At 34.3% G+C, this 24,450-nt stretch overlaps 1 protein-coding gene across 1 annotated transcript; it reads left to right on the top strand.

Moving 5' to 3' along the window:
* Positions 1-5,400: 5,400 nt before the first annotated feature.
* On the top strand, positions 5,401-22,318 carry LOC149532598 (calcineurin B-like protein 1). The gene is made up of 9 exons (XM_089807060.1): positions 5,401-5,921; positions 6,750-6,871; positions 11,250-11,332; positions 15,760-15,819; positions 16,004-16,112; positions 16,273-16,325; positions 18,748-18,828; positions 18,914-19,026; positions 21,867-22,318. Exons 2-9 carry the CDS (start codon positions 6,793-6,795, stop codon positions 21,928-21,930), a joined length of 642 nt encoding a protein of 213 aa, XP_089663186.1. The 5' UTR covers positions 5,401-5,921; positions 6,750-6,792; the 3' UTR covers positions 21,931-22,318.
* The last annotated feature ends 2,132 nt before the right edge of the window (positions 22,319-24,450 follow it).

The raw sequence follows: 24,450 nt of genomic DNA, 5'->3' as shown, positions 1-24,450 counted from the left end.
TCTTCATTGTTAAAAGCATTTAAGATTGTTAGGTCTTACCCTATTAAAGGATTTTGTACTTACAATAAAGTAAGGACTTTGTTAGAAGATTTGAAATAGGTGTGCTAGAACCACTCTATTAAGAGATTTTCCCTAACTCAATCTGTTAAAAATAATTCAGTACTTGACCCTTCAGTTTTCTCTGAAAGCTTATTATTGATCTTCTCTCTTCAAAATCTCAATCTGATCTCCTTATCTGATATATGTTCTATCCTTCATTGCTCTAGGTGCACTATTTGAACTTCTTTGCTCTATACTTAGCTGATTCATTCATTAACTTCGCTTCCATTCACATACACATTCCACTTCTATTTGATTTTAGGGTAGGAACCCTTCTTAAATAGATAACCCTTGAAAGTTCTAGATTAGGATCAATGATCCATATTTCATCCTTTTGTCATTTTCCATTTTGATTTTCTAATTGGTTATTATGCTTTCCTAGGGATTAATACCATAAAAAAAAATGCATAATATACTCCTTAAATGTCTCTTCGATCCTTAAATGTCATGTAGAGGTCATCTAGAATGTTTTACATAAGTGTTTGTGCAATTGCAAACTCATATGTCAATATTGGTTTACTTGACACTTGAATTTGCTGACGCTCTATCATAACTAACATTCATGCTTTCACTAAGCCTCAACATATTCTATTCACTCAACAATAACTGACTTTCTACTTGCTCGGTCTCAACTATGTTACTTGGCTTATATGCTTGCTTGGTCTCAACTAGGATGCTCAAAAACCTTTGACTTGCGTGACATGTGTTGACAAATAAACAAGTCCTTTGTAGATTGACCTTGTTTGGATGGCTCGGTCATTGTGATGATTATTCAACACTACCTTAGAAATGACTATGTGTTAGACACTAATAGGCAACTTAGGGTTAGAGATCAACATAAAGATGGTTGATACGATGATCCACAGTTTTGTAGTTTTGAAATGTTTGTCAAGACCAATTTTGTAAAAAAAAATTGAAATATTTTGAAGTATTTTGGTACTTAGCCAATTTCGCCTCATGTTGCCATCAATACTTAGCCAATTTCGCCTCATGTTGCCATCAATGACAAAGGGGGAGATTGTTGACAATTTGGCTAAGGTAATCAATTGTTGTCATTTGTGGTAACATGATTTTAGTATGAACATAGCAAATCATGAAGTTGAAGTTAAGGCAATTGTACTTAGAAAATTATCTTAGTATCATGGAGTTTATCTGGCAGAGCATATAGAATTTTGATTGGAGAAATTCACTGGTTAATCTTTGGCACATGCATAGTTAGGTATGCAAAGTACAAAGTGTCATGATGACATGACTAAGTGTGTGTGATAGTACAAAAAATACACAAATATTTATGGATATTTTACCAAATAGACAATTTACATGAAGTATTAAAGCATGACAAAGAAATGTAAATTATAGGTTAAATAATAATTTCGTTTATGAAATAATTATTTAACTAATTGGGGATGACATTATAGATGTTAATCCTAAGTTAGCAAGAATTAGTTTTGTATTTTACCAAGCGTGTGAAAGCTTGAAGGCTGACATGACAAATTTTGTAAAATGAAGAGGTATAAATGAAAGATTGTATTATGCGATTTAATGTATAGTAGTTGTGACATGCGAACTTATGTACATATAGTATACATGCAAACTGAATGTGATACAAAATCTGATGTATGATTAGAAGATTGCGAAGAACAACATAGATCAGGAAAGAGGCTTTTATATTCATCTCTTTGTGTAAAGGAACTTTATTGTATATTGCATGTTTGGGCAGTGAGCTCATCTTGCATACATTGTGATTGTAATAGCAACTCCCAACAAGTTTGATTCTTTTAACATGGCCTAGTCCTCTAACAATGACCAAGATACTATATGTACTTAATAGACTCCTAATAGGGTCAACATTTTTAACATGACACTTTTTTTTAGTGGATCATTTTGTTGGTACCATCCCCACTGGGGTTTTCCCTTTGCTAGGGTATCCCTAGTTAACAAAATATGGTGTTATGATTTCTCTTTGTGTATGGTTATTATTACTGTTAAACATTGTTAGTTTACTTTCATATGCATGTTATAAGGTAATCAACAATATTTAGTTGTAGGCAAGAGTTTGTAGAGTACTAATTCACCCCACCTCTTAGTATTACCTATTTCTAAAAAGTTATGGGATCCAATTAGGGCCATCTAAACCCCAAACCACTTCCTCAACCAAGGCCAAGGATGAACCCTAAAAAATTAGTAGCATCCACCTAAACTTCAAACAAAATAACTACATAAAGAAACATAACATAATCTATGCAAAAGAAACCACTACAAAATAAAAGAATGAAACCCTTCTCTAAAGATAAGATGGGAAAATCATAGGAGTAGTTCCAATGAAACTTAAATAAGTAGACACCTTTGAATCCACAAAGGGAAACCAAAAGGTATAGAAGCCAAAGATACCTCGCCACTAAGAATAATGCTTGTAAGAAATAAGCATCTAACAACACAAAGAAAAGTTTTTAAGTAAAGCCAAGAAGTATAAGATCCTAGAGAGACCACAACTAAGCATTCCTTAAAGGAAAATGGTAAAAACTGCACTTGACCTTTTTGCACCAAGCCACATCAAGCAACCATCATGGCTAGAGCACCACCATTGAACCCTAACGAAACACCAACTACAGAGAGTAGGATAACCCAACACATAACACAAGCTTTCCAAAGAAGAAAAAAATAACACTCCTCTAACCACACAAAAAGACCATCCATAAGTAGAGGGGGCACTCCAAACTAACAACTTTTTGTCAAGAACACACCAAGCAATACTCCTCCTCCACAAGAAGCCTAGAACTAGGGCACCATCAAAAAATGAACAAAGCAAAAGACTAGTCATAAGAAAAGACAATCACAAAAGAGACGCCCACAAAATGATTTGCAAGAGCATCTTGGAATAGGGAAAACCTGCATCCTAGACCTCTACTCCAAAATTGTAGAGACATAGAGGGAATCACTCCCCAAGTAAGCACAATGACTGAATATTGCTAAGGAGACAACATAATATCCCAAGACATCCTGCCAATATACACCAAAGGCATAAGTGACACCAAGGTAGAAGCACTTTAAACATGATGAGAAAAGACACAAAGGTCAAAGACACCCCATCCAACTCAAAGGTCAGCTAAACGACCATGTCCAAAAAATTTGACCTCCCAAATGTAAAAAAGGGGCGACTCCACCACTGCCATCATCTCCTTCTTTGTCATCTACATCAAAAGCAATTTACCCAGAAGTCCTACATATAAATTCACAACATACATCAGGAAAGAGATTTTTATGTTCATCTCTTTGTGTAAAGGAACTTTATTGTATATTGCATGTTTGGGTAATGAGCTCATCTTGCAACATTGTGATTGTAATAGCAACTCCCAACAGGTTTGAGGCTTTTAACAAGGCCTAGTCCTCTAACAACGACCAAGACACTATATGTACTTAATAGACTCCTAACAGGGTCAACATTTTTAACATGATAATTTAGTTTAGTGGATCATTTTGTTGGTACCATCCCCACTGGGGTTTTCCCTGGTTAACAAAATATGGTGTTATGATTTCTCTTTGTGTATGGTTATTATTACTGTTAAGCATTGCTAGTTTACTTTCATATGCACATTATAAGGCAATCAACAATATTCAGTTGTGGGCAAAAGTTTGTGGAATACTAATTCACCCCACCTCTCAGTATTACCTATTTTTAACAAGTTATGGGATCCAATTAGGGCCATCTAAGCCCCAAACCGCTTCCTCAACCAAAAATTGACCAAGGCCAAGGATGAACCCTAAAAAATTAGTAGCATCATCCTAAACTTTGAACAAAATAACTACATAAAGAAACATAACATAAACTATGCAAAAGAAACCACTACAAAATAAAAGAATGAAACCTTTCTCTAAAGATAAGATGGGACAATCATAGGAGTAGTTCCAATGAAACTTAAATATGAAGTAGACACCTTTGAATCCACAAAGGGAAACCAAAAGGTATAGAAGCCAAAGATACCTCTAGCCACTAAGAATAATGCCTATAAGAAATAAGCATCTGACAACACAAAGAAAAGTTTTTAAGTAAAGCCAAGAAATATAAGATCCCAAAGAGACCACAACTAAGCATTCCTTAAAGGAAAATGGTAAAAACTGCACTTAACCTTTTTGCACCAAGCCATGTCAAGCAACCATCATGGCTAGAGCACAGCCATTAAACCCTAAGGAAACACCAACAACTACAAAGAGTAAGATAACCCAACACATAACACAAGCTTTCCAAAGAAGAAAAAATAACACTCCTCTAACCACAAAAAAAGACCATCCATAAGTAGAGGGGGCACTCTAGATTGACAACTTTTTGTCAGGAACACACCAAGCAATGCTCCTCCACGAGCAATCCAAAACTAGGGCACCACCAAACAACGAACAAAGCAAAAGACTAGTCAAAAGAAAAGACAATCACAAAAGAGACACCCACAAAATGATTTGTAACAGGAGCTTAGAATAGGGAAAACCTCGCGTCCTAGATCTCTACTCCAAAGCCGTAGCGACATAGAGGGAAGCACTCCCCAAATAAGCACCATAACCAAATATTGCTAAGGAGACAACATAATATCCCAAGACATCCTGCCAATCTGCACCAAAGGCATAAGTGACACCAAGGTAGAAGCACAACAAACATAATGAGAAAAGACGCAGAGGTAAAAGACACCCCATCCAACTCAAAGGTCAACTAAACAACCATGTCCAAAAAATCTGACCTCCCAAATGTAAAAAAGGGCCAACTCCACCATTGCCATCGTCTCCTTCTCCATCATCTACATCAAAAGCAACCTACTCATAAGTCCTACATATAAATTTACTCCCACCTTCCAACACTTTGAAGATTAAAACTATATTATCAAATTATTTTCAAAACTGTAAAATAATTATGTTAACTATGATACCACTCTTCTAATAAAAAATAATATAAAAAGAAAATAAATTATGTTCAAAACTTGAATAATCATATTAATTAACTAGGTGCCATCGTTGCCTAACTTCTTGTCTTATGTACACATAAGACTTAAATTGAATGATGGTATGTTTAAAATTCCAAGGAAGAAAAATTTGACCCAACCATCAAACTTCTAGATCATTATTCTTTCCAATCCATGAATTTTAGTCTCCTATTAACCTCATTTATCTATACTAAAGAAATCTTTGTTCATGTCCATAGAAACAATTTGAAAAGGAATAACGGTTACACATGATCTGCCTTGACAAAAAAAATTTAAAACCCTAGCTTCCCAAGCACGTATACATTTGAGAAGGTTGAACCTCGGTGCTTTTCTCGTACTCCATTGTTTTTGATGGACGGTGGGAATATAAAGAAGGGATATTCCTTCCTTTTTCTTTCCATTCATTCAGCGGATGTGAACGTTGGCCATATGAATAGAAATAGGAATTGAATATGCGACTTCTCTGGCCGACTGGCTGCCCCCACCACTAAAAAACAAGTGTACCAGCGAAACATTACCCACACATACTAATAAATAAACAATGAATTAGTAAATGAAATGCTTTTTTTGAGAGCGCATTAACTATGGATTTAGGGACGGTGAATTATAGTTTACAGGCGAGTGAGGAAGACGAGGTGAACGGATCCAAACGCGTCGACTTCAGATTCCTATTTTAGAGCTGAGCAACTTGTCCATGGCGATCTGCAGTGGATTGTAATTTTGGAAAGTGTTTTCAGTCACTGTAGACGAGTTGCAATGTCGCGCTGTTATTTTGTGGCCGAAGTCTCCATGATGCCCTTATTAAGATGTCAGCAGCGGAAATGAAACCAGTTGATGAGCTCGTCTGCTCAACAGGTAAGGCTTTTTTTTGGCTTTTGGTTTTGGAATTCAATTAGTCTATGAAATTTAGAGGAATTTGATTCTGAAAGAAAAGAAACTGTTCACAGATTTGTGAATCACGTAGAACTGTGTGCTTATGACTGTTATAGGGTTCTTTTGGTGCATTTTTTTGGAAAAGAATACAGGTCGTTGTTTTGGAAGAAACAATATGTTTATTTTGTAGATCAAGAAAATCAACGGCGTGGCCCGTGAAATTTTCTTTTTGCTTTTAAAGAAAGGAAGATCTTGCTTGAAGTTTGAACTGAGTTCCGAACCTCCGCTAAAAATAGATCCTATCCTTTAAATGATTTAAAGAAATAAACGAGGAGTCCTGCATAGGACAAAAATGAGTTCTTAACTTGGTCGGTTATATTGTATTTAGAGTGGAAGAAAGGTTGGACAAGAGTTTGTTTCTATTTATTAAGCATAGAAAGAAATTCACCTGAAGCAGCTTACCGAAGGATTTCTTAGCTTGCTTTATCAGTTTTCTGTATTAAATTGTTGTCGTGTAATTATCTTTCTGCATTTTCGAGGTCTTATGCAAGTATTGAGTATGGACCTTTTTCCGAGTACGAGTAGTTTGTGCTAATCCAGGAGAACACTCCTAGAATATGTAGAGGAGCTAATATAATCATGACTAATATAACTCCACCCCTAGCACCTAGTCATCCTGAGCTAATATAAAGATTTGTTAGATAGCAAATATAGTCATGCTGGATAATCATGACTAATATAACTCCTAAAAGATTTTTTCTCGTTGTGTAATATCATTGGTTTGGTTTGTGGTTGCCTATCTGTGCACAGAGGCAACAGAGGTAAAATTTGCTGGAAGCTACTTTCGAACTAAATGGGCTGCTTCAGTTCAAAGCTTGCTCATCAGTCCAGAGGATGTGAGGACCCTGTGGCCCTTGCAGCCGCAACAGTATGTGAGTTGTTGAACACCCTTCTATTCTTGCCATCTACCCCTTGCATTTTTTTCGTTGAAAATATTAACGGATAGAATTTTCCAGTAGACAATATTATTTGTAGATGGTAATATTGAGCAAAATTGGGATATTTTTAGTTGATTTCTGTAACTTAGTTCATTTGTTTTTTTAATTTCATTTCTTTAGGTTGCAGGTAACTGCTTTATTTGTATTCAAGCTATGAAGTGAGTAGTTGTTATTCATAAGAAAATCCTTATTGCTTTTATTTATGGCATTGCACATTACCATAAATTTACTTCTAAGTCCTAACATGTACATTTTTTGTTCTGATAGCTTCGAACTTTTTGTAAAAGATACTTAGTTGTTAAATTTTAATTTTTCACTCCAAGCTGAAAACTATTTAGTGCATGGAATGGCCGGCTCAGAATACATAGTTGCATTTTTTGATGTTTGACAGTGTGTGCATATGTGTATTTAATACATGTATTGAGCTAATTGGGTCCTCCTTCCATTAAATTAACTTTCAGAAGAAAATACCTCAATGTTGATCAGCACCTTTCCAAAACCAAACTTCTTATATGGCCAAACAGCTAACCTTGGAAAATGCCTTCCCTATCAGTGAAAAATCCTTTAAAATAAAACAAATGAAACTCACACTGCAAAGACATGGTCATCCCTTTTTAATTTGGAACAGGAGTGCTATCTTATATTGGTCCTTCACGTTTTTTAGAGGAAGATTTCAAACTTTTTAAAAAATGATGTAAATTTGAAGAGGCGCTCATTATGACGGCTTGGTCACGTAGATGTAATTAACATTTAATGATCGATAGAATTTATATAAAAATATGAGCCGAATACTGATACAGTTTTTCAAGAATCTGTGCTGTATAAAACCACCAAACACTTGTGGGAATATCATATTTGTCTCTCACAGTGCTACATGGTGCGTACTGTGCTTTGAAGTTCTGATTCTTTTGAACCATTGCTTTCCAGAGAACTCCATAAGAATTCCTCAACAGCGAATATATTAGGTATAGAAAGTTTGAACAAAATTGCTTGAAATTATAATAGGATGAACTAATAATGAAACAATAGATGCTGACAAAAATCTTTAAGGGAACACACAAAAAATTTTTAGAGACTGATTCGTAGTCTTTAAGAGAGTGATGAGGGTAATCTTTGAGCAGAATCTTATTACTAGATATTTTGATCTGGAGCGATAGTTAGGTGCAGTTGTAATCGTCTTTTTCACTTTTTAAGGAGGGTGTTTTATTTGTGGGTTAGCTTAGGCATATGAGTTAAAACTATATTATTTAGTGTCAAGATTGATGTAAAAAAGCATTACTGTGCTCGTGACATCTAGGCAAAGTATAACTCGTGTTGGGGCTTGTTGACAATGAGATTTCTGTGACAGTTGTTTCCCTAGTTCAAATACATGTTTGTTTTTCCTTTCCTGGTCTCTATGCAGGCTTCTGCTCAAAATTTAGGTGATGGTCATCACAAGGATTGTCCTAGAGGAATCACAATGCTATAGGTATCACAACTTGCTTTAGCAATCACCCTAAACCTACATTGCTGGTTTTTTCATCCAACAAATATTTTTTGTGGGGTTGAGTTTTAACTTTTTTTCTTCAAAAAAACATTTTAAAATTATAAATATATCTATTTTCAGCCACAATTCTAATTGCTAATATCTATATCTATATCTATTTATTATCTAAACTTCGAACACTATGATTAAAGCCATCCCATCTTAACGTGGGCATGGTGTTAACTTACTGAACTCACAATATACCGTACACAGGCGGGTTCATTCAATACACAATTTTTCCCCTTTGAAGAAGATCAGAGTGTCATTTGATGCTTAACCTGGGGGAAATTTTTTCCTCTTAGCCCCTGTGCAGCCATGTTCCGATTGTGAGTGAACCATTGTGTTATGCTTCTAGTTTTGTGCTGTCTTCCCCTAGACTGTTAATTGCTGATGGAGCCATAGATGTCAAGGAAACCACAAAATGATCTTACTTAAACATAGCTTCCCCCATACGAACTGTTGAAACATCACTGTTCATTTGTTAAAGGAAGCCAAAGTAAAAGTTTGCTGAGCTTCTAGGGCATGAACTAGAGATGAAAATTGGGAGTCTTGGCGTTAACGTAACTCTAACACCATCCAGCAAATATTTTCTGGCATTGCAAAAGAGAAAAAGAAGCAAGGAGCATAGGGAGGTCTGGCTGTTCCTCTGAAAGATGCATCTGTTTAGGAAACCACTACATCCCAGTTAAGGATCTCACAGGAGGTGGTCAAACCATATCACAAATCCAGAGCTACCCGAGGGAATTCAAACCTGCGACTCTGTTCTGATACCACTTATTAGGTAGTTGAGCTGACTGTTTCTCTCAAAAAATGCATCTGCTTAGGAAACTGCTACCATCCCAGTTAAGGAATGTCACAAATCCAGAGGACCAACTATCTCCCCCTCAGCATTACCTGCAGGAATTTGAATCTGCGACCCTGCTCTGTACCACTTATTAGGGAGTTAAGCTGGCCGTATCACTTAAAAGATGCATCTTCTTAGGAAACTGCTACCATCCCAGTTAAGGATTTCACAGGAGGTGGTTAAACCATGTCACAAATCCCGATGGAATATGTTGGATACTTACCATTCAAGAGAAAAAGAAGCATTCGAATATTAATTAAATAAATAAATTATTATATCAATATTTATCAACAATGAAATAATTGCAGTGATGTTTACTGCTTAAGAAACCGCTACCATCCTAGTTAAGGATTTCACAGGAGGGGGTTAAACCATGTCATGAATCCAAAGGGATTATGCTGAATACTTTTAACAAAGAGAAAAAGAAGCATTCAAAATATTAAATAAATAAAAATGATTATATCAATATTTATCAACAATGAAAAGATGGTACTGATGTTCACAATATGCATGATGTGTAGGATTTTGAGCATTATTCCTTTTTTTAGGTTGTACCCTTAAACCAAAATATATTCAGCTGCCCTCTCTCCCCTGCCAAATAACATAATGCAATTTTTGCCCATATTGGCACACTGTACTGATCCTGATTTGGTAACATAGCCCTATACGCTATGTAGCCATATTACATTTCAAATAATAAATGCCTTGAGATTAACATATGCCGTCATATTCAATATGATTAATACCACAAAAATAAGGTATGCCTATACAGAAATAGTAATCATGATTAAGAGAAATTCCTAAATATTAAAGGTGAAAATCCCTTAGAATACTTCAAGAAGACACGTGTACATCATTCATACTTCAAGAAGACACGTGTACATCATTCTATTGGTAAAATTTGTTTGCAAGAACTAAATCAATTTGCCTATTAGACATAAATTTTAAAGTAATATGATATGTTATCTAACAATGAAGATTTAATGTTTTGCTTGTTGATGCTGAAACTATACTGCATGTGTGGAAATGTCATTTGATTAGTCTCAATACCCTAAAAGCAAGATTATGCCTGCCATGCAGTTGTATAATGGATCTGGTCTTTGATGTAGAATAGTTAGATGCCTTCAATGCATCCACAATTATATTTAGGGAATGACCTATTAGTCTTAATATGGAAGGAAAGGTATATCTATTGGTCTCAATATGCTATTAGTCTCAATATGGAAGGAATGATGTATGTTCTATTTATACGGTTTCACAGAAAACCACAGCGGTCACATTAGTTGTAAAATATTGCCAAGTCATTGCTAGAAGCAAATGCCTTATCAAAGTTAATTCTCTGAGAAATATTTTGAAGTACAATTAAATTTTTTAATATGTAAATTGTAAAGAATTTTAGGTGATGGACTATTATGACATTTTTGAATTTATGTCTTAAAATAAATGTATGTTTTTCTCTCTTATTTTGCTTCAAGTAGCATTTTCTTGCTTCATTGGTTTCCCTTTTGCTTGCTTCAATGTTTTCCCTTGGATAGATGTAGACATTCTATTTTATATGTAGTAATGTTGCATAAATGTTATTTGTTATGGATTATAAATGGAGTAAGGCAAATTTTTGTTAGATGATGGTACATTTGGTTTCTCTAAAAAGTTTGTATTATAAAGATCATATTACAAAACGAGTTAGAGCTATAGGAAGTTATCTAAGATGTAACTTTCTACTTTACTTATAATTTTTTTGTCATGATTATATGGTTTTCTGTTTTCGACGTTGCAAAATGTTTGGAACTCTTTGTTTAGAATTAGTAGTTTACTGTAGTAATACATAATATTGCATTAGTACAAAGGCCTTTATTATTCTCTATTGTTGATATGGATGAAAGTTTATTTTGGAATTTGGATTACTGATTTTTCTTCGTTGTTGGATGAACTTGAGGATACAGTTAGTGTGAGCGAGGTTGAAGCTTTGTATGAGCTCTTCAAAAACATCAGCAGTTCTGTGGTTGATGATGGTCTCATAAGCAAGGTAGTGCAGGCACATGCCACACTAATCTATTTTCATTCTTTAAAATGTTGCACTATAAATTTGTCATTTCTAATTCAATATGTTGTGGTCTCCTTGATCAATTCAAAATTACAGAAAATTTGTGGTTGATATATTAAAATTTGTATGACAATCTGAGATTCTGATATGCAAACAATATGGGCATCTTTAAATAGAAAAGCATGATTTACAGAGTAAAATATGCAGGAATGCTTTCATTATGCTCATATGCAGTGTACTGTTGAAGTTTCAGTTATACATGGATGAATCCCTGAATGTTTTGTGCTGACAAAAACATATATGAGAGAAATAGGTAGGTGTGATGAATGGCCCCAATAGTACATCCTTAACCTACATAATCATCACTAATCTTAAAAAATCAAATAGAGTCATTAGTATGCTAGATCTTCTATTTCTTGTATCTAGCCCATGCTTTGTACACAACTACACATTTTTAAGCCGGGCAAAATAGTACCAAAATTGCTGTCTATGTCCAGTTTACTTTTCCAGCTGTTCCACATTTCTATAAGTACCTATCCACTGGTAGTTTGATGTATAGATGGAAGAGTTGGCCAAGATGACGTCTGGGGATTAGAAGGCACAGTTAGATTTGTGAAGCTGATAATTCCTTTTTATAAAACCCTTTTATGGAGCTTTGTTCATACTTATTTTTCTGTCATAGAATCATATAAGTTTTCTAGATCTTCTATTGTCATTCCTGTGTCTAGAACATACTTTATAAACTACAAATTTTTAAGTTGGGCCAAAAAGTACCAAAATTGCTTTCTATGTCTAGTTTTCTCTTCCCGTTGTTCCATATTTCTATCAGTACCTATCTAGTGGTAGTTTGAGTTATAGATGGAAGAGTGGGCCAAGATGACGTCTGGGGATCACAAGGCACAGTTAAAATTTTTAAGCTGACAAAAAATGTGACACAACTTTGTCAAGAAGCTTTGCTCCTTCTGTTTCTGTGGAAGACTTGAGTAAATTTTAAATTCTGGAATTTAATTTGAAACTGATTTGCACAATTTTCATATCATTATTTGTATCTAATGTTCACATTGTGTCTTGTTTTATTAACTTTCCAAACTGTGAACTGATCCTAGTAGGGGACTAAGAGGAGTAAAATAAGCTTTTGATATCTGAGGGATGGTTCCCATCAAAATTTGATCTCAATTTTTATTTACATAGGATCATTAGTACAAAATAACATTCCTACTTTATATCGTGGTTAGGTTCGTTAGTACAGAACATGTAAATTTATTATATATGCATATGTATGCAGCCTAGAAGAATGAATTAGGATTAGTAAATGCCACTTAGTATCATAAAAACAACAAAAACACTATAAACTTGTAATCATAGCATCATATGAATATCTCTTATCAACACCAATGTGTTAAACAAGTATCGAGCTCAAGTATCATTTTTTTGACTTTCAACAATTAGAACCATATACTATGTTTCAATCATCTAATGGACTATCTAAATCTTCATCTTCTTTCTATTCATCAAAGGCATCAGTTGATTCACAAACAGTACCATCATCAATGTGATCAGCTGCACTAATAACATTCCTACTTTCCAAGTTGTCAAATGCTTATGACATTTTTATTGTACAAATAGCTTGTTTCTTTGTAATTAGCATTCTACTTGAAAAATGTTATATAAGTTGCTTGCAACTCCCTTCACCTACAAGATATTGTTTAATGTTTAAAATATGATAGTTTAAAAACTCGGTATCAGCAATATCTCGGCTGTCCCAAAATTTTTGAAAAACTCGGAATCGGCAAAAACTCGGCGAAAAAATTGGCAATAAATTGGCACTTTTATCGAATATTTGAAAATATATAATTTCTATAAATATTCTTAGAAACCACAAACATATAACACCAAATTTGTAGAACATATACTAATTGAGATTTTCGTCATATATTAATCAAGGTTTTGAGTTAAATTCATTATTAGTATTTTATTTTATCTTAAATCAATCGATTTGTTTTTTATTTGTATTTTATTTACATATAATTAGTAAATACTAAATACATTTGTCATCTACATAAAATTTAAATTTATTTGATGAATCAAATACTAATGATAATTTATTTATTTTGTATTAATATATGATGGAAATATATTTACATTAATACAAAATACATTTACATTTATATTACTATATATTAATATATTACAAATTACAAAGTATAAGGTATACGAAACATTTAATTAAAATATATTTGGACTGAACAAATTAGAAAACTAGTGCAAATTGGCCGCATGAAGTCTCTGCATAAATATAAAACCCTAAAACGCATACATACCCCAGGTCAGATGAGCACGACAGCTGGAAATGTGGGCGGGAGGTAGGAAATGGGTGCGGGAGAGACGACGGCATGAACAATTTTTTTTGGCAGTTTGTGATGACTGAAGTAAAATCCTTCCCTCTTAATTCGATGACGTGGAACGAAATTGGTTTTGACAGTTTGTTTTCAACTTTATCACCGATTTTAAGTGTTGGGTTTAACGTTTTATGGCAATATCAACTTGAAAAATATGCCGCGATTTTTTCAAAAACATGTTGCTGTGTTTTATTGCGTTTAGCAATGCATCCCGCGATATATCGTGACTTCTGTGATTTATCGCAGAGTTTTTAAACTATGTAAAATATGATTTATCACTATACAGAGATACCAATTAATCAGACAGGGGTCATTATTAGCAATTGGATATAAAAGTTTCACTGGAAGAATTCTTGAGGGCTAGTTTAATTTGATTTAATAAATATCTGAACTTCAGCAAACTTTGTTATGTAATGTTAAAAAATCTTTGTTCAAATTCTGTAATGTCATTTTCTTCACTAAATTATAGAATGTTTCTCGGTGGAACTATACCTAGTTCACACTTGGTTTGTCTAGGTTTGCCTTGGTTCGACCATTGTTCGACCTATGTTCAGCCTGGAGGAACCAACCTGCTTGGGTTCAAACCCAAGTGCAACCCAAAAGGGATCCGGGACCAGGACCAAGGACTGGTTCGAAATTCACTTGGTTCAAAGGGCTAGGGGGAGAACTGGGTAACTAAGCATTTTTTTGGTTTGGAAGTTTTGCGAGACCAACATTCTTTTTAGATACATCATCAAGCTAGAAGTTACGTCTCTGAAACCAGCACTTCCATCTCGAATGATATTTTTGGAGGCGGCAAGATGCAAATGAGCTCCCTTGGTGGTCCAAGTTTTTTCTAAATGCAGGAATTTTGTGGGTTCATGAACTAAAAATATGGAATGTCTAGGCATCCCTGATAACTGAAAAAACTGTTTGATGCTTCTTGTAAAAACCCCTTTTTAAAAAAAGAAGTCAATGGGCTCTTCTTGGTCTAGTAGTGATCATGAGCCCATCAGGGATCAAGTCTTGCCGAGTGCACTCCTACATCGAAAGAAGGGATGAGGCCATGATTGTGCTGAGGGTGAATTTGGCAGAATGGATACCCCTCAATCCTTGACTCTTAGTTATGATTGTTATTATTGGGGCTACTTATGATTGTTCTCAGCAGTGCATGCTCAATAATTATGATTTATTAATAACTATTAAAATCAGGCAAGGGGACCTCCCAGGGATCCCATTATCCCTGTTTGAAAATGCAACAGTTAGCAAGTACATCTGATTTCATACAGTATGATATGTGCCCGAGTTTAGACTATATTAAAACAGTGGTACTTAATCATTCAGTGGTGGACTCCCGAAAGCCTGCTAAAAAATATTCTATCTCAAAACATGGATGGATGTGTGTTTGTGATGATTCATGTCTGAATGTGGTGGAACCTAAGAGATTGATCCTGTTTAACTTAAATGTCCTTGTGGGTGCCTCGTGATAAGGACCCAGATGAAACCCAATATGAAAAGAATTCTTTATTAATGCAAACCATTTGAGTGTGAACAGCGGACAACTGATTTGGTATTCTTTACTGCCTTTTTGCTTGAAGCTCCTTAATGTGGCGCATTACTTCTTCATGTTACACACACCCACACTACTGTACACTTGCTGTCCCTGATACATTCCTTGCCATCTCCCCATCCCCTTCCCCGAAATTTATTTTATTTTGCCTAGGTGTTTTCTACTTAAAAAATTTGTTCAATTTATGATAAACTCTGGAGCACTTAACTTACATAGTAGCATGTATTTGCATTATTTAGGATTGTGTGAACTGTAACTAGTTTAGAACTTTAGTTTATAATTCCATATGTTTGTTTCTTTAGGTAGATTTTATATATGTATACTATTACATGAATGACGGACTTTATATAGTATATCAGTGAGCTTCAGTAAATGTCACGAGTATCTTGAATATTTAAGAATTAAACTGTATAGCTTCGATATGTTCTAAAATGCCTTGATTCTTGCTAAACCTTTAATAGGAGGAGTTTCAACTTGCATTGTTCAAGAATGGCCAGAAAGAAAACCTCTTTGCTGATCGGGTACTAAAATCTGCTTACTGTTAACCTTTTTGATTTTGACTTGCACCTTACATAATTGCATATTCAAAGCAGACAAATTGCATTTTAAAGTAAGTTAATTGCTATTTGAATAGCTTCATGGATTAAATGAACATTTAAGGAGGATATGATGGAAAATTGATCTTTTCTCTTGCTGCATGATCAGGTTTTCAAATTATTTGATGTGAAGCAGAAGGGTCTTATTGACTTTAGCGATTTTGTTCTTTCACTTAGTGTTTTCCACCCTAATGCACCCGAAGAAGATAAGATAGACTGTAAGTAGATCACAAAAATATTATATATCTTGCCAATCATTGACAATTATAGTCCAGAGAACCATAAAATGGTTATAATATTTAACCCACTACATGTGCCTGCTCATGCTTATAACTATGGATTTCCTATTTCTTGATATTATATGTTATGACTTTGCAGTTGCATTCAGGCTGTATGATATGGATGGAACTGGCTTTATTGAACGGGAAGAGGTGAGGCAAATCTCAAAATTTTTTTTTTATTGACTTCACCAATTTAAACTTAAGCTGAATAGCACAGTTTCCTTCTTTTATAGAAGTTATGGGAAAGAAAAAATTAATTTTATGGGTTGTTTCCAATAATAAATATATATCTTTACAGTGCACATGTTTACATGTTTCTTATTGCTAAATAGCTTTAAATCAAGAATTAGAAGACGGGCAATCATTTTCTGTCTGAAATGTGAAAATTGTATCTGACAGTAATTCTTTGTCTGCCACTTTAGTCCAAATGGCAAGGAATTTTCTTCTTTTATCAGCTCCACAACATTCAACTTTATTTTTCTATGTCCAGTTAAAAATATTATAGGGATGGGGGACAGGCAGGGATGAGAGATTGAGGATGGGCATTGGGATGCTTGATGGTTGTCTACAGGTCACATCAACATGTAAGAACCCTATGTGAAACCCTTGTATTGGATACATCAACCTATAAAAATTATCAAAGTTGTTGTCATATATGGCAGAGTTTGGATGCATGAAGGTTGCGCAACTCTTTATACTATGAGATTTTTGTGTCCAGTTATTTAATGGGAGCTCTGCTGAATCTGGCTACCATGCAAGTCTGTCCAAAAGGAAGTACAAAGCAAAAAGGAATGACATTGAATATCTGGAAACTGATTTCTGTGAGTGGAAGGTAGATTTGGCTCTTCAGAATTAGGAAGCATCAACTGCACTTGGCTGCATATGGAGTGCAATCCAACTGTGGGTTATTAGGGGATACAATCAGGTTTCTTTGGAGGAAGGTGCAGATATCAATTTTCTCATATGTGAAATCACATAATAGATCAACATTTATAGAATATCATAGAGTAATGCAGAGTCATATTTAGATGAACTGAGGTAGAGTGTCTTTTCATAGCTTTTAGATGTATATAGGTTTTCCTAAGTTCCAAATTAATAGCACAATCAAAGGGTGGGTGAACAACAGCAATTTCTTAACTGCAAGAAGTTAAAGAGATAAGTAATTTGAAACTCATACCTTTATCAATTCACTTTACAGTTACATTGTTATTAGCCTTTAGGAGCAATACAATTTTAGGACGTGGTCTGAAACCCAGCTAGCATACATTTATTAGTAAACTTCTGACCAAAGTCATTGTTTTCAAAGAATTATTGATTTCTTTGTATTATTTGGGTGGATACTTAATGATAGAATGATGTTTGCACATGAATGGTGATATGTGTAATTTAGAATGTAGAGGGTGATTGTTTACAAATAGAATCATAGGTAGAATGCTATTAGATATACTTATGTCTTCCACAATATAAAACTGGAGGGACTATCAAGGCTTCAGTGGACAATAGTTAACTGCTCAAATATTATAGCACAGAATTACAAAACATCCAGAGAAACAATTTGAATCTACAAGCAGGGAAATGAAACAATTGAATTTTTGTGACTGTCAATTTATGTTTAATTTGGTTATTAGGAACAGTACAGTTCTAGGACAAGATGTGGAATCCAGGTTGCAAACAGTTCTTATCTATCTATGACCAAATTAATTTGTTATTGCACAGGAAGTGATTTCTTTTCATTATCAGTATAAACCATTTTGTTCCCCAAAAGATAGGTGTTGTTCCTAGTACATCATGAACCAGCCTTGTCAGGGTTTGAATGGTGTATGATCAATATTTTTCATAATTTGGTAAAAAACTCTAGATAACCTTATCTTCATAAATACTCCTAAGATTTAATGGTGACAAGTCCTCAAAGCTTTGTTTTTATAGAAGACACATGAGCATCGATATTGTATGTTAGTTTGACGGCACTTTGACCAGTTAGAGAACACATTTTTTTGTTGGACATCGTTTGTTTTAACTTTTAAGATTATATGGAATTTAGGTCACATACACAATTCATTTTATCTATGATCAAAGTCATTTTTATTGTTATTTCTTTCCACTGTTGATACAAAGCATTTTGTTACTAAGGTTTCACTGGCACTTGATCAATATTTCTTTTATATTAGCTAAAATAAATCTTGAATAATCCCCATGGTAACACTCACCAGCATCACTAGTGATAAGTCCTCCTTAAGCGCTTTGGCATATTGTGTCATGAACGAATGGCAATATAATATATATGCCATTGACATCACTTGAGACACCTGGCTAAATTCATCTTGTCAATTAATGTGGGGCAACTAACATGGGGAAGGCTTAAAATCTGGCTTTCTTAGTAACATGACTTCATCTTTGCCACTTAGTTTGTCCTGATTGATGGTTCTGGACTTTTTTTGCTTTCTTACTTAAGTCTAAAGAAAGATCATTTTATAGATCTGAATCACTTCTTTAAGCACCGTTCCTAGACATAGGGTGTTATTTATGACATATTAAATCTCAAATCTCATATGTTGGTATTTTGTCTCACCAGGTAAAACAGATGTTAATAGCACTTCTATCTGAGTCAGAGATGAAACTGTCTGATGAGGTCATTGAGACAATTCTTGACAAGGTAAACTAAGAAGCTTTTTCCCAATACTCAAAGAGGCTTTAAATTTGATATCCCCCAAGTTATTCAGATGTTATCCTCATTGCAGACATTTGAAGAAGCTGACATGGATCGAGATGGGCGAATTAGCAGAAATGAATGGCAAAATTTTGTGTCTCATAATCCTTCATTGATGAAGATAATGACACTTCCTTATTTGAGGTACTCTGTCATTCTAATTTCCTTTCAGACACACATGCCAAGATAAAGAGAAAATGAATACAAGTGGGGGAATATATGCATAGCTAGAAGATAATAATGAAAAATGCATGTGCACACACACACAAGCAATAAGGCTAACATTGGACTGCTAAAATCTTCCATTTGATTAAAGATTTGATGAAAAGTTTTTTAAAGATGTACCTTGTTTGTTAAATAAAAGTCTTAAATGTCCTCGAGACTGGAAAATTCTAAAAATCAACGCACTTAAAAGTGGTTCAAATATTTGCTACATGGTATACTGGCTATTGTAAAGAACTGCTAAGGACAGGACTAGAACTTTTTTATTGAAAGTTAACTTGTCAATATCTGGATGAATGTAATCTGGTTCTTCATGATATAGTAAGATTGTTTCAGTTGGGTCTGTTGAGTGACTGGATCATTTCTTGCAAATGTAATAACACTGGCATTGTTATAGGTGTTCCAAATGCAGATTTGAAAACATATAAATATGAGAGGAGGAGACATGAGACATGTTTCTATGGTTAATCATTAGATAATATATTAATAATAATATAAATAAGCATACATATAAGAATATTTATCTAAAATGATGGTTTACCATCAACAATGCATGTCATGATTGAATCAATTGGACTGAAGCTACAAACTTAACAGGGTCACCTCCAAATGCCTTTTTTTATATTGTTGTTGTAATTCTAGTGGGAATTTGTAAGGGACCCTGTCTAAACATAAGAGTCCAAATCAATTTTTGTTTTGTGCCATATATTTTTGTGGGCTTTGAGAGGTTCTGAACTGTTGATCAGGAACTGTAGAAGATGTTAGGCTGCAGTAGATCCCTTTTATAGTAGCATAAGAAAACATGTTAAAATCTAAACTATGGCAACCAACAGGGTTGTGCAATTTGTTCCTACATCTGCAATTTCTCTAAAGACTCAAACAATTAAATTGTAATTAACTAAAAACCTAGGGGCAACACTGAAGAGTTTATCAAAGATATCAGATTTCCACAATCCATATGAATATTCAAAAGTTTCTGGATTTGATTGTGTAAAGAATTTTTGTTATCAACGTTTCAGATCACACTACATGATCCATCATCCACAAGCTTCTTTAGATAATTGGTCATGTAGTGTAATCTGAAATGTTAATGACGAAAATTCTTTACACAATCAAATCCAGAAGCTTTCGCACAACAAAGGGTTATGACTATTGAAGTTAAAACAGGATATATAAGAATATAAATGAATGGGAGGGAACTGCAAATCAGAAGATATGTCATTTATGTTTCTTCTATGAAGTGCAAATTAAACATTCAGCAATCTTGAGTATGATACCCTCTAAGATAAGAATTCAAGGATGAAAATCCTTCATCTCTTTTGACAAGTTAGTTGATGTAAACCCCTTAACTTTGGCAGAATTTTTCCAAGACATTTCTAGAAGAGAGACCTGCGAATGGTAACACGGATCCCAGCAGAAACTCAAAAATGATATTTATATTTTGAGAATTATATTATAAGCTTAAAATCTGAAATATATATAAAATTAGAGAATTCATATTTATAATTAATAATGCAAGTCTTATTGCGAGTGTGGTATATTAATTTAAATTCTAGGAAGCATTACTACTGTTAAAAGGCAGACATCTGCCATCCCCTAAGGATCTATATATTTGAGCATCCAAACAGTTGTTCACACAAACACATTTGACCACAGCATATTTGGTTTGAGAGAAAGTTCAACTACAGGATAGTTATGCAGAATTTTATTGCTTCCTTCAATGTACTTTATATTTATGCAACCGTGTATATTGTGAGAGGGCACAAAAATGTATTCCATTTTTCTCCCGAATACCTTTTGTTGTAAAAATATAAAATGGATCCGTGTCTTACAGGAACACTTGATTGAAAAAAATCATCACTTGTGCATGCATCTCAAGTGTTTGATTTTGAAATGCATCCTTTGCATCTTTCTCTTCCATATATTATAAGCACCCAAACAGTTATTGACATGCACATGTTAACCATGCTCTAGCGCAATCCTTACCATTTAAATCAGATTGCCAATCCACAGCTGATGTGGCTCAAGAAAATGTTTCCGTACGGGATCTTATTGTGCTTCCTCCAATGTGATCTGTGTGTGTCTACATATTTTTTTTTTTCAAAGTTATGTATTGTTATGGGCAAGTAAGGAATTAACGTATTATAGTAACATTTATTTGAATTTAATCACAACTTCCTATTATTACTCTCCTCTTAAGTATTTTATTACATGGCATGTCTTATAAAACAGTAACAGTAGCCATAGAAGCCGAATTTGTAGGATCTAACATCAGCAGTATTTAAAATCATAATAAAACCTTCAAATTTTGAAGTTAACAGTGTATAGGAATTCTGCTATATGCCTTCTGAAATCAGATCTAGGTCTCATTCACATTTCTTCTCTAGTTTTTCTTAGCATTGTTGTAGGTGTACTACTACCTTGTGAAATTTTCTGAAAATCAGATCTATATCTAATTCACATTTCTTCTCTAGTTTTTCTTAGATACTACAGTGTGATGTTTTACACAATTATTTTTTGATTCTATGAAGTGAGATGATTATTCATGTAGCTTACAATTGACCTTTGATACAGTAGTTTCACAAGATTTATCCTTGGTATGCTAAAACTGGTCTTTATTTATGACTTTGAATCCAATCTATTTCAGACTTTGTTGTTTCATAGTTCAGTATTTTCATTTTATATTATCTAGATGAAAGAAGACAAAGCAGTGAAGGATATTTTCTTGAAGTCTTAATGACATTATCTGTGTCATTGTGCAGGGATATCACTACGACCTTTCCAAGTTTTGTGTTCAATTCAGAAGTGGATGATATTGCTACATGAATCTTCTATATCCATCCATATTTTGATATTGTCAGTCCTTTCTCTACAGGTGAACAAGACTTACTGTACAGAACAGCAAGAGAGCATCTATATAATGTTACTGGAAATAGTCAGCACTGCAAAGGAAGCATTTTTCACATTTTATAACACGTGACATGCAATGTATCATGATTATTTTTTGGTTTTCGGGCCATTTTTCTTTGTTAATCTTGTTTTCAAATGTTTTTCTTTGCATATTGAAAAAAGAGAGTGAATATATTTCAATACCAACAGTGTTTATATCTTGCTACAAGATTTCTTGTGAGAAGTATAGTGCACGGTGAGGATTTTTACATTGTAAGATATACAATAAAACAGTAAGGCTTTAAATGTTTGTTACTTGTGAGAATCAATTCTCCCACTGGCAAATACCATTCATGCTTTTTGGAGTTAATGGTGAACAAATGCACACAAACTTGAGAACTATCAAAAGATGCGTGAACATGGCACAAATTCATTGCAAAATTTTGTGCAGGTTGAATATGCTCAATCCACTTACATATTTACAGATGGCACAATCTTTTTTGAAGTTTGGGATTCATTGTTTTCTTGAAGAGTATTCTTTTGTCACCTTTTTGTCATTTACATGGTGTGGGATTGATCACATGTCTGTAGATTTGCCTAATTCCGATTGAAATTTGGCTGACTCTTGTCCATTCCACTATCGATTGTGAGCTGTTTAAGTGCTACTAATAGCAATTTGCTTGTATTTGAAGTTATTCATTTGCATTCATTTTATGATTAATGCCTCTCTTCTGCCACTTGGTCATTCTAGAGCTTTTAAGGAGCGATTCTTAAAACACTTTTAGTTTGGCTCATAAAATTAATCATGTTTGCATATTCATTTAAGGGGATTACTTCTTGTTTGAAAATTCTTTGCACAACTGCCAGTATTTTTTTGTGGGGTTTGACCTGGGGGAATGTGTGAGTTATTTTAGCAACACACTTAGGGCATTCATAGATAATTACCAATCTTCAGAATAGAACAAAAAGTGATAGTTTTGGTGAACTGGATCGACATGTCAGGAAGACAGATCCACAAGAATAGAATACGGGTCTTACACAGGATTCCAAGCAATACATGAATAGACAAGCCCTATTTCCAATTCAGATATAGAAATTCTGGATTCTTCACGAGTTATTCATCCTTGATTCTTGACAGTAGTAGAACTCAAGAGATTGGCATTTACATTTCTAACATGGCATTTAATTCAAAGTAGATCGCGAGGGTGGATAGATACCAGTGGTTCTGCCGGATAATCAGTCTGTAGACATCCCAGCACAATAATCGCCTTAGAATAGGGGTTCAACTGGCTGCTTATTGAAGTCTCCTGAACAATAGAAGCTATCTTATCCCACCCTCCCTGAATAATCTGTTTAGGGGGAATAGTAGGCAATTAAACAGGCTTGAACAATAGATAGTAGGGGCCTCCTTCCAATAATCTGTTTGGGGCCATAGGGCACTCTACATGCACTAGTTCTATCCATCTCCCTCTGCCCTATTGGGTTGCTTTGTTTAGGTAGGCAGGCATCCCTCTCCACCCAGCCCCAAAAAAGGAGAGGGCCCTACCCAATTATGGAGTGGAGACTTCTAGGCAGCGATCAATTAAAGCCCATAGAATTGTAGCCCATTAAAGAGTAGGGCTCGATGAACAGTCACTCTGCATGCAGACCAAACATGCCTATAGCCCATACCCATAAAATTTTAGGCTAGGGTAGGGCCTATAGAATAAATAATCAAAATTGTAGGCGACAAGACAAAACATTATAGGCCCTAGAATTTTATGAACCCCACATTAGATAGGGAATCTGGGGAGTGGAGCGAAGAATAATCGGGCCTTTAGAGAGAATAGTAGGGAAGGGATTCTAACATGGCATTTAATTCAAAGTAGATCATTCATTATCAAATGTAATTCTTTCTTGTTGAGTATAAATCCCATTGGATTAAGCCTAGTTTAAGTTTTAGTGAAATTTTTTTATCTTCACAATTCTTTTTATAAATATGTGACTTCTATTATTGCTTCAAGGCTAATAAGCTAGAGGAAACAAAATTTAGCAATAAATATTAGCATAAAATTCTGTATGTATATATAATGACTATAAAGCTTCAGTATACATACAATGAATAATATATAAGCAGACCTCAAATATACTCTAGGATAAGCATTGGCTTTGCATATGTGTTTTTCATAGTGGCGTCAAAGGCATCTGTTCACATTGATGGCCACTTCTCATTCTTCTTTTTGCAGTTGCTGGGATGCTTCCTATTTCACCTAGGTTGTCTGATCCAAAGGTGCAAATCTCAACCACAACCACAACCACAACCACAACCACAACCAAAAAATGGTGATGGAATATTTTGATATTATTAAAATTCAATATCAAACATATAAAATAAAAAGGAGCTGAGATTATCGTAGTAAGATTGCACATTGATTGATTCACATGAATACCTGATGGGGCAAGTTCTTTAATTTTTAT

The sequence above is a fragment of the Cupressus sempervirens genome, chromosome 10 (assembly GCF_028749045.1).
Source record: "Cupressus sempervirens isolate cs-2001-9-10 chromosome 10, ASM2874904v1, whole genome shotgun sequence".
In the NCBI taxonomy this organism is placed as follows: Eukaryota; Viridiplantae; Streptophyta; class Pinopsida; order Cupressales; family Cupressaceae; genus Cupressus; species Cupressus sempervirens.
The sequence above is the reverse complement of the archived record's forward strand: the minus strand, read 5'-3'. Positions and strand labels throughout refer to the sequence as shown.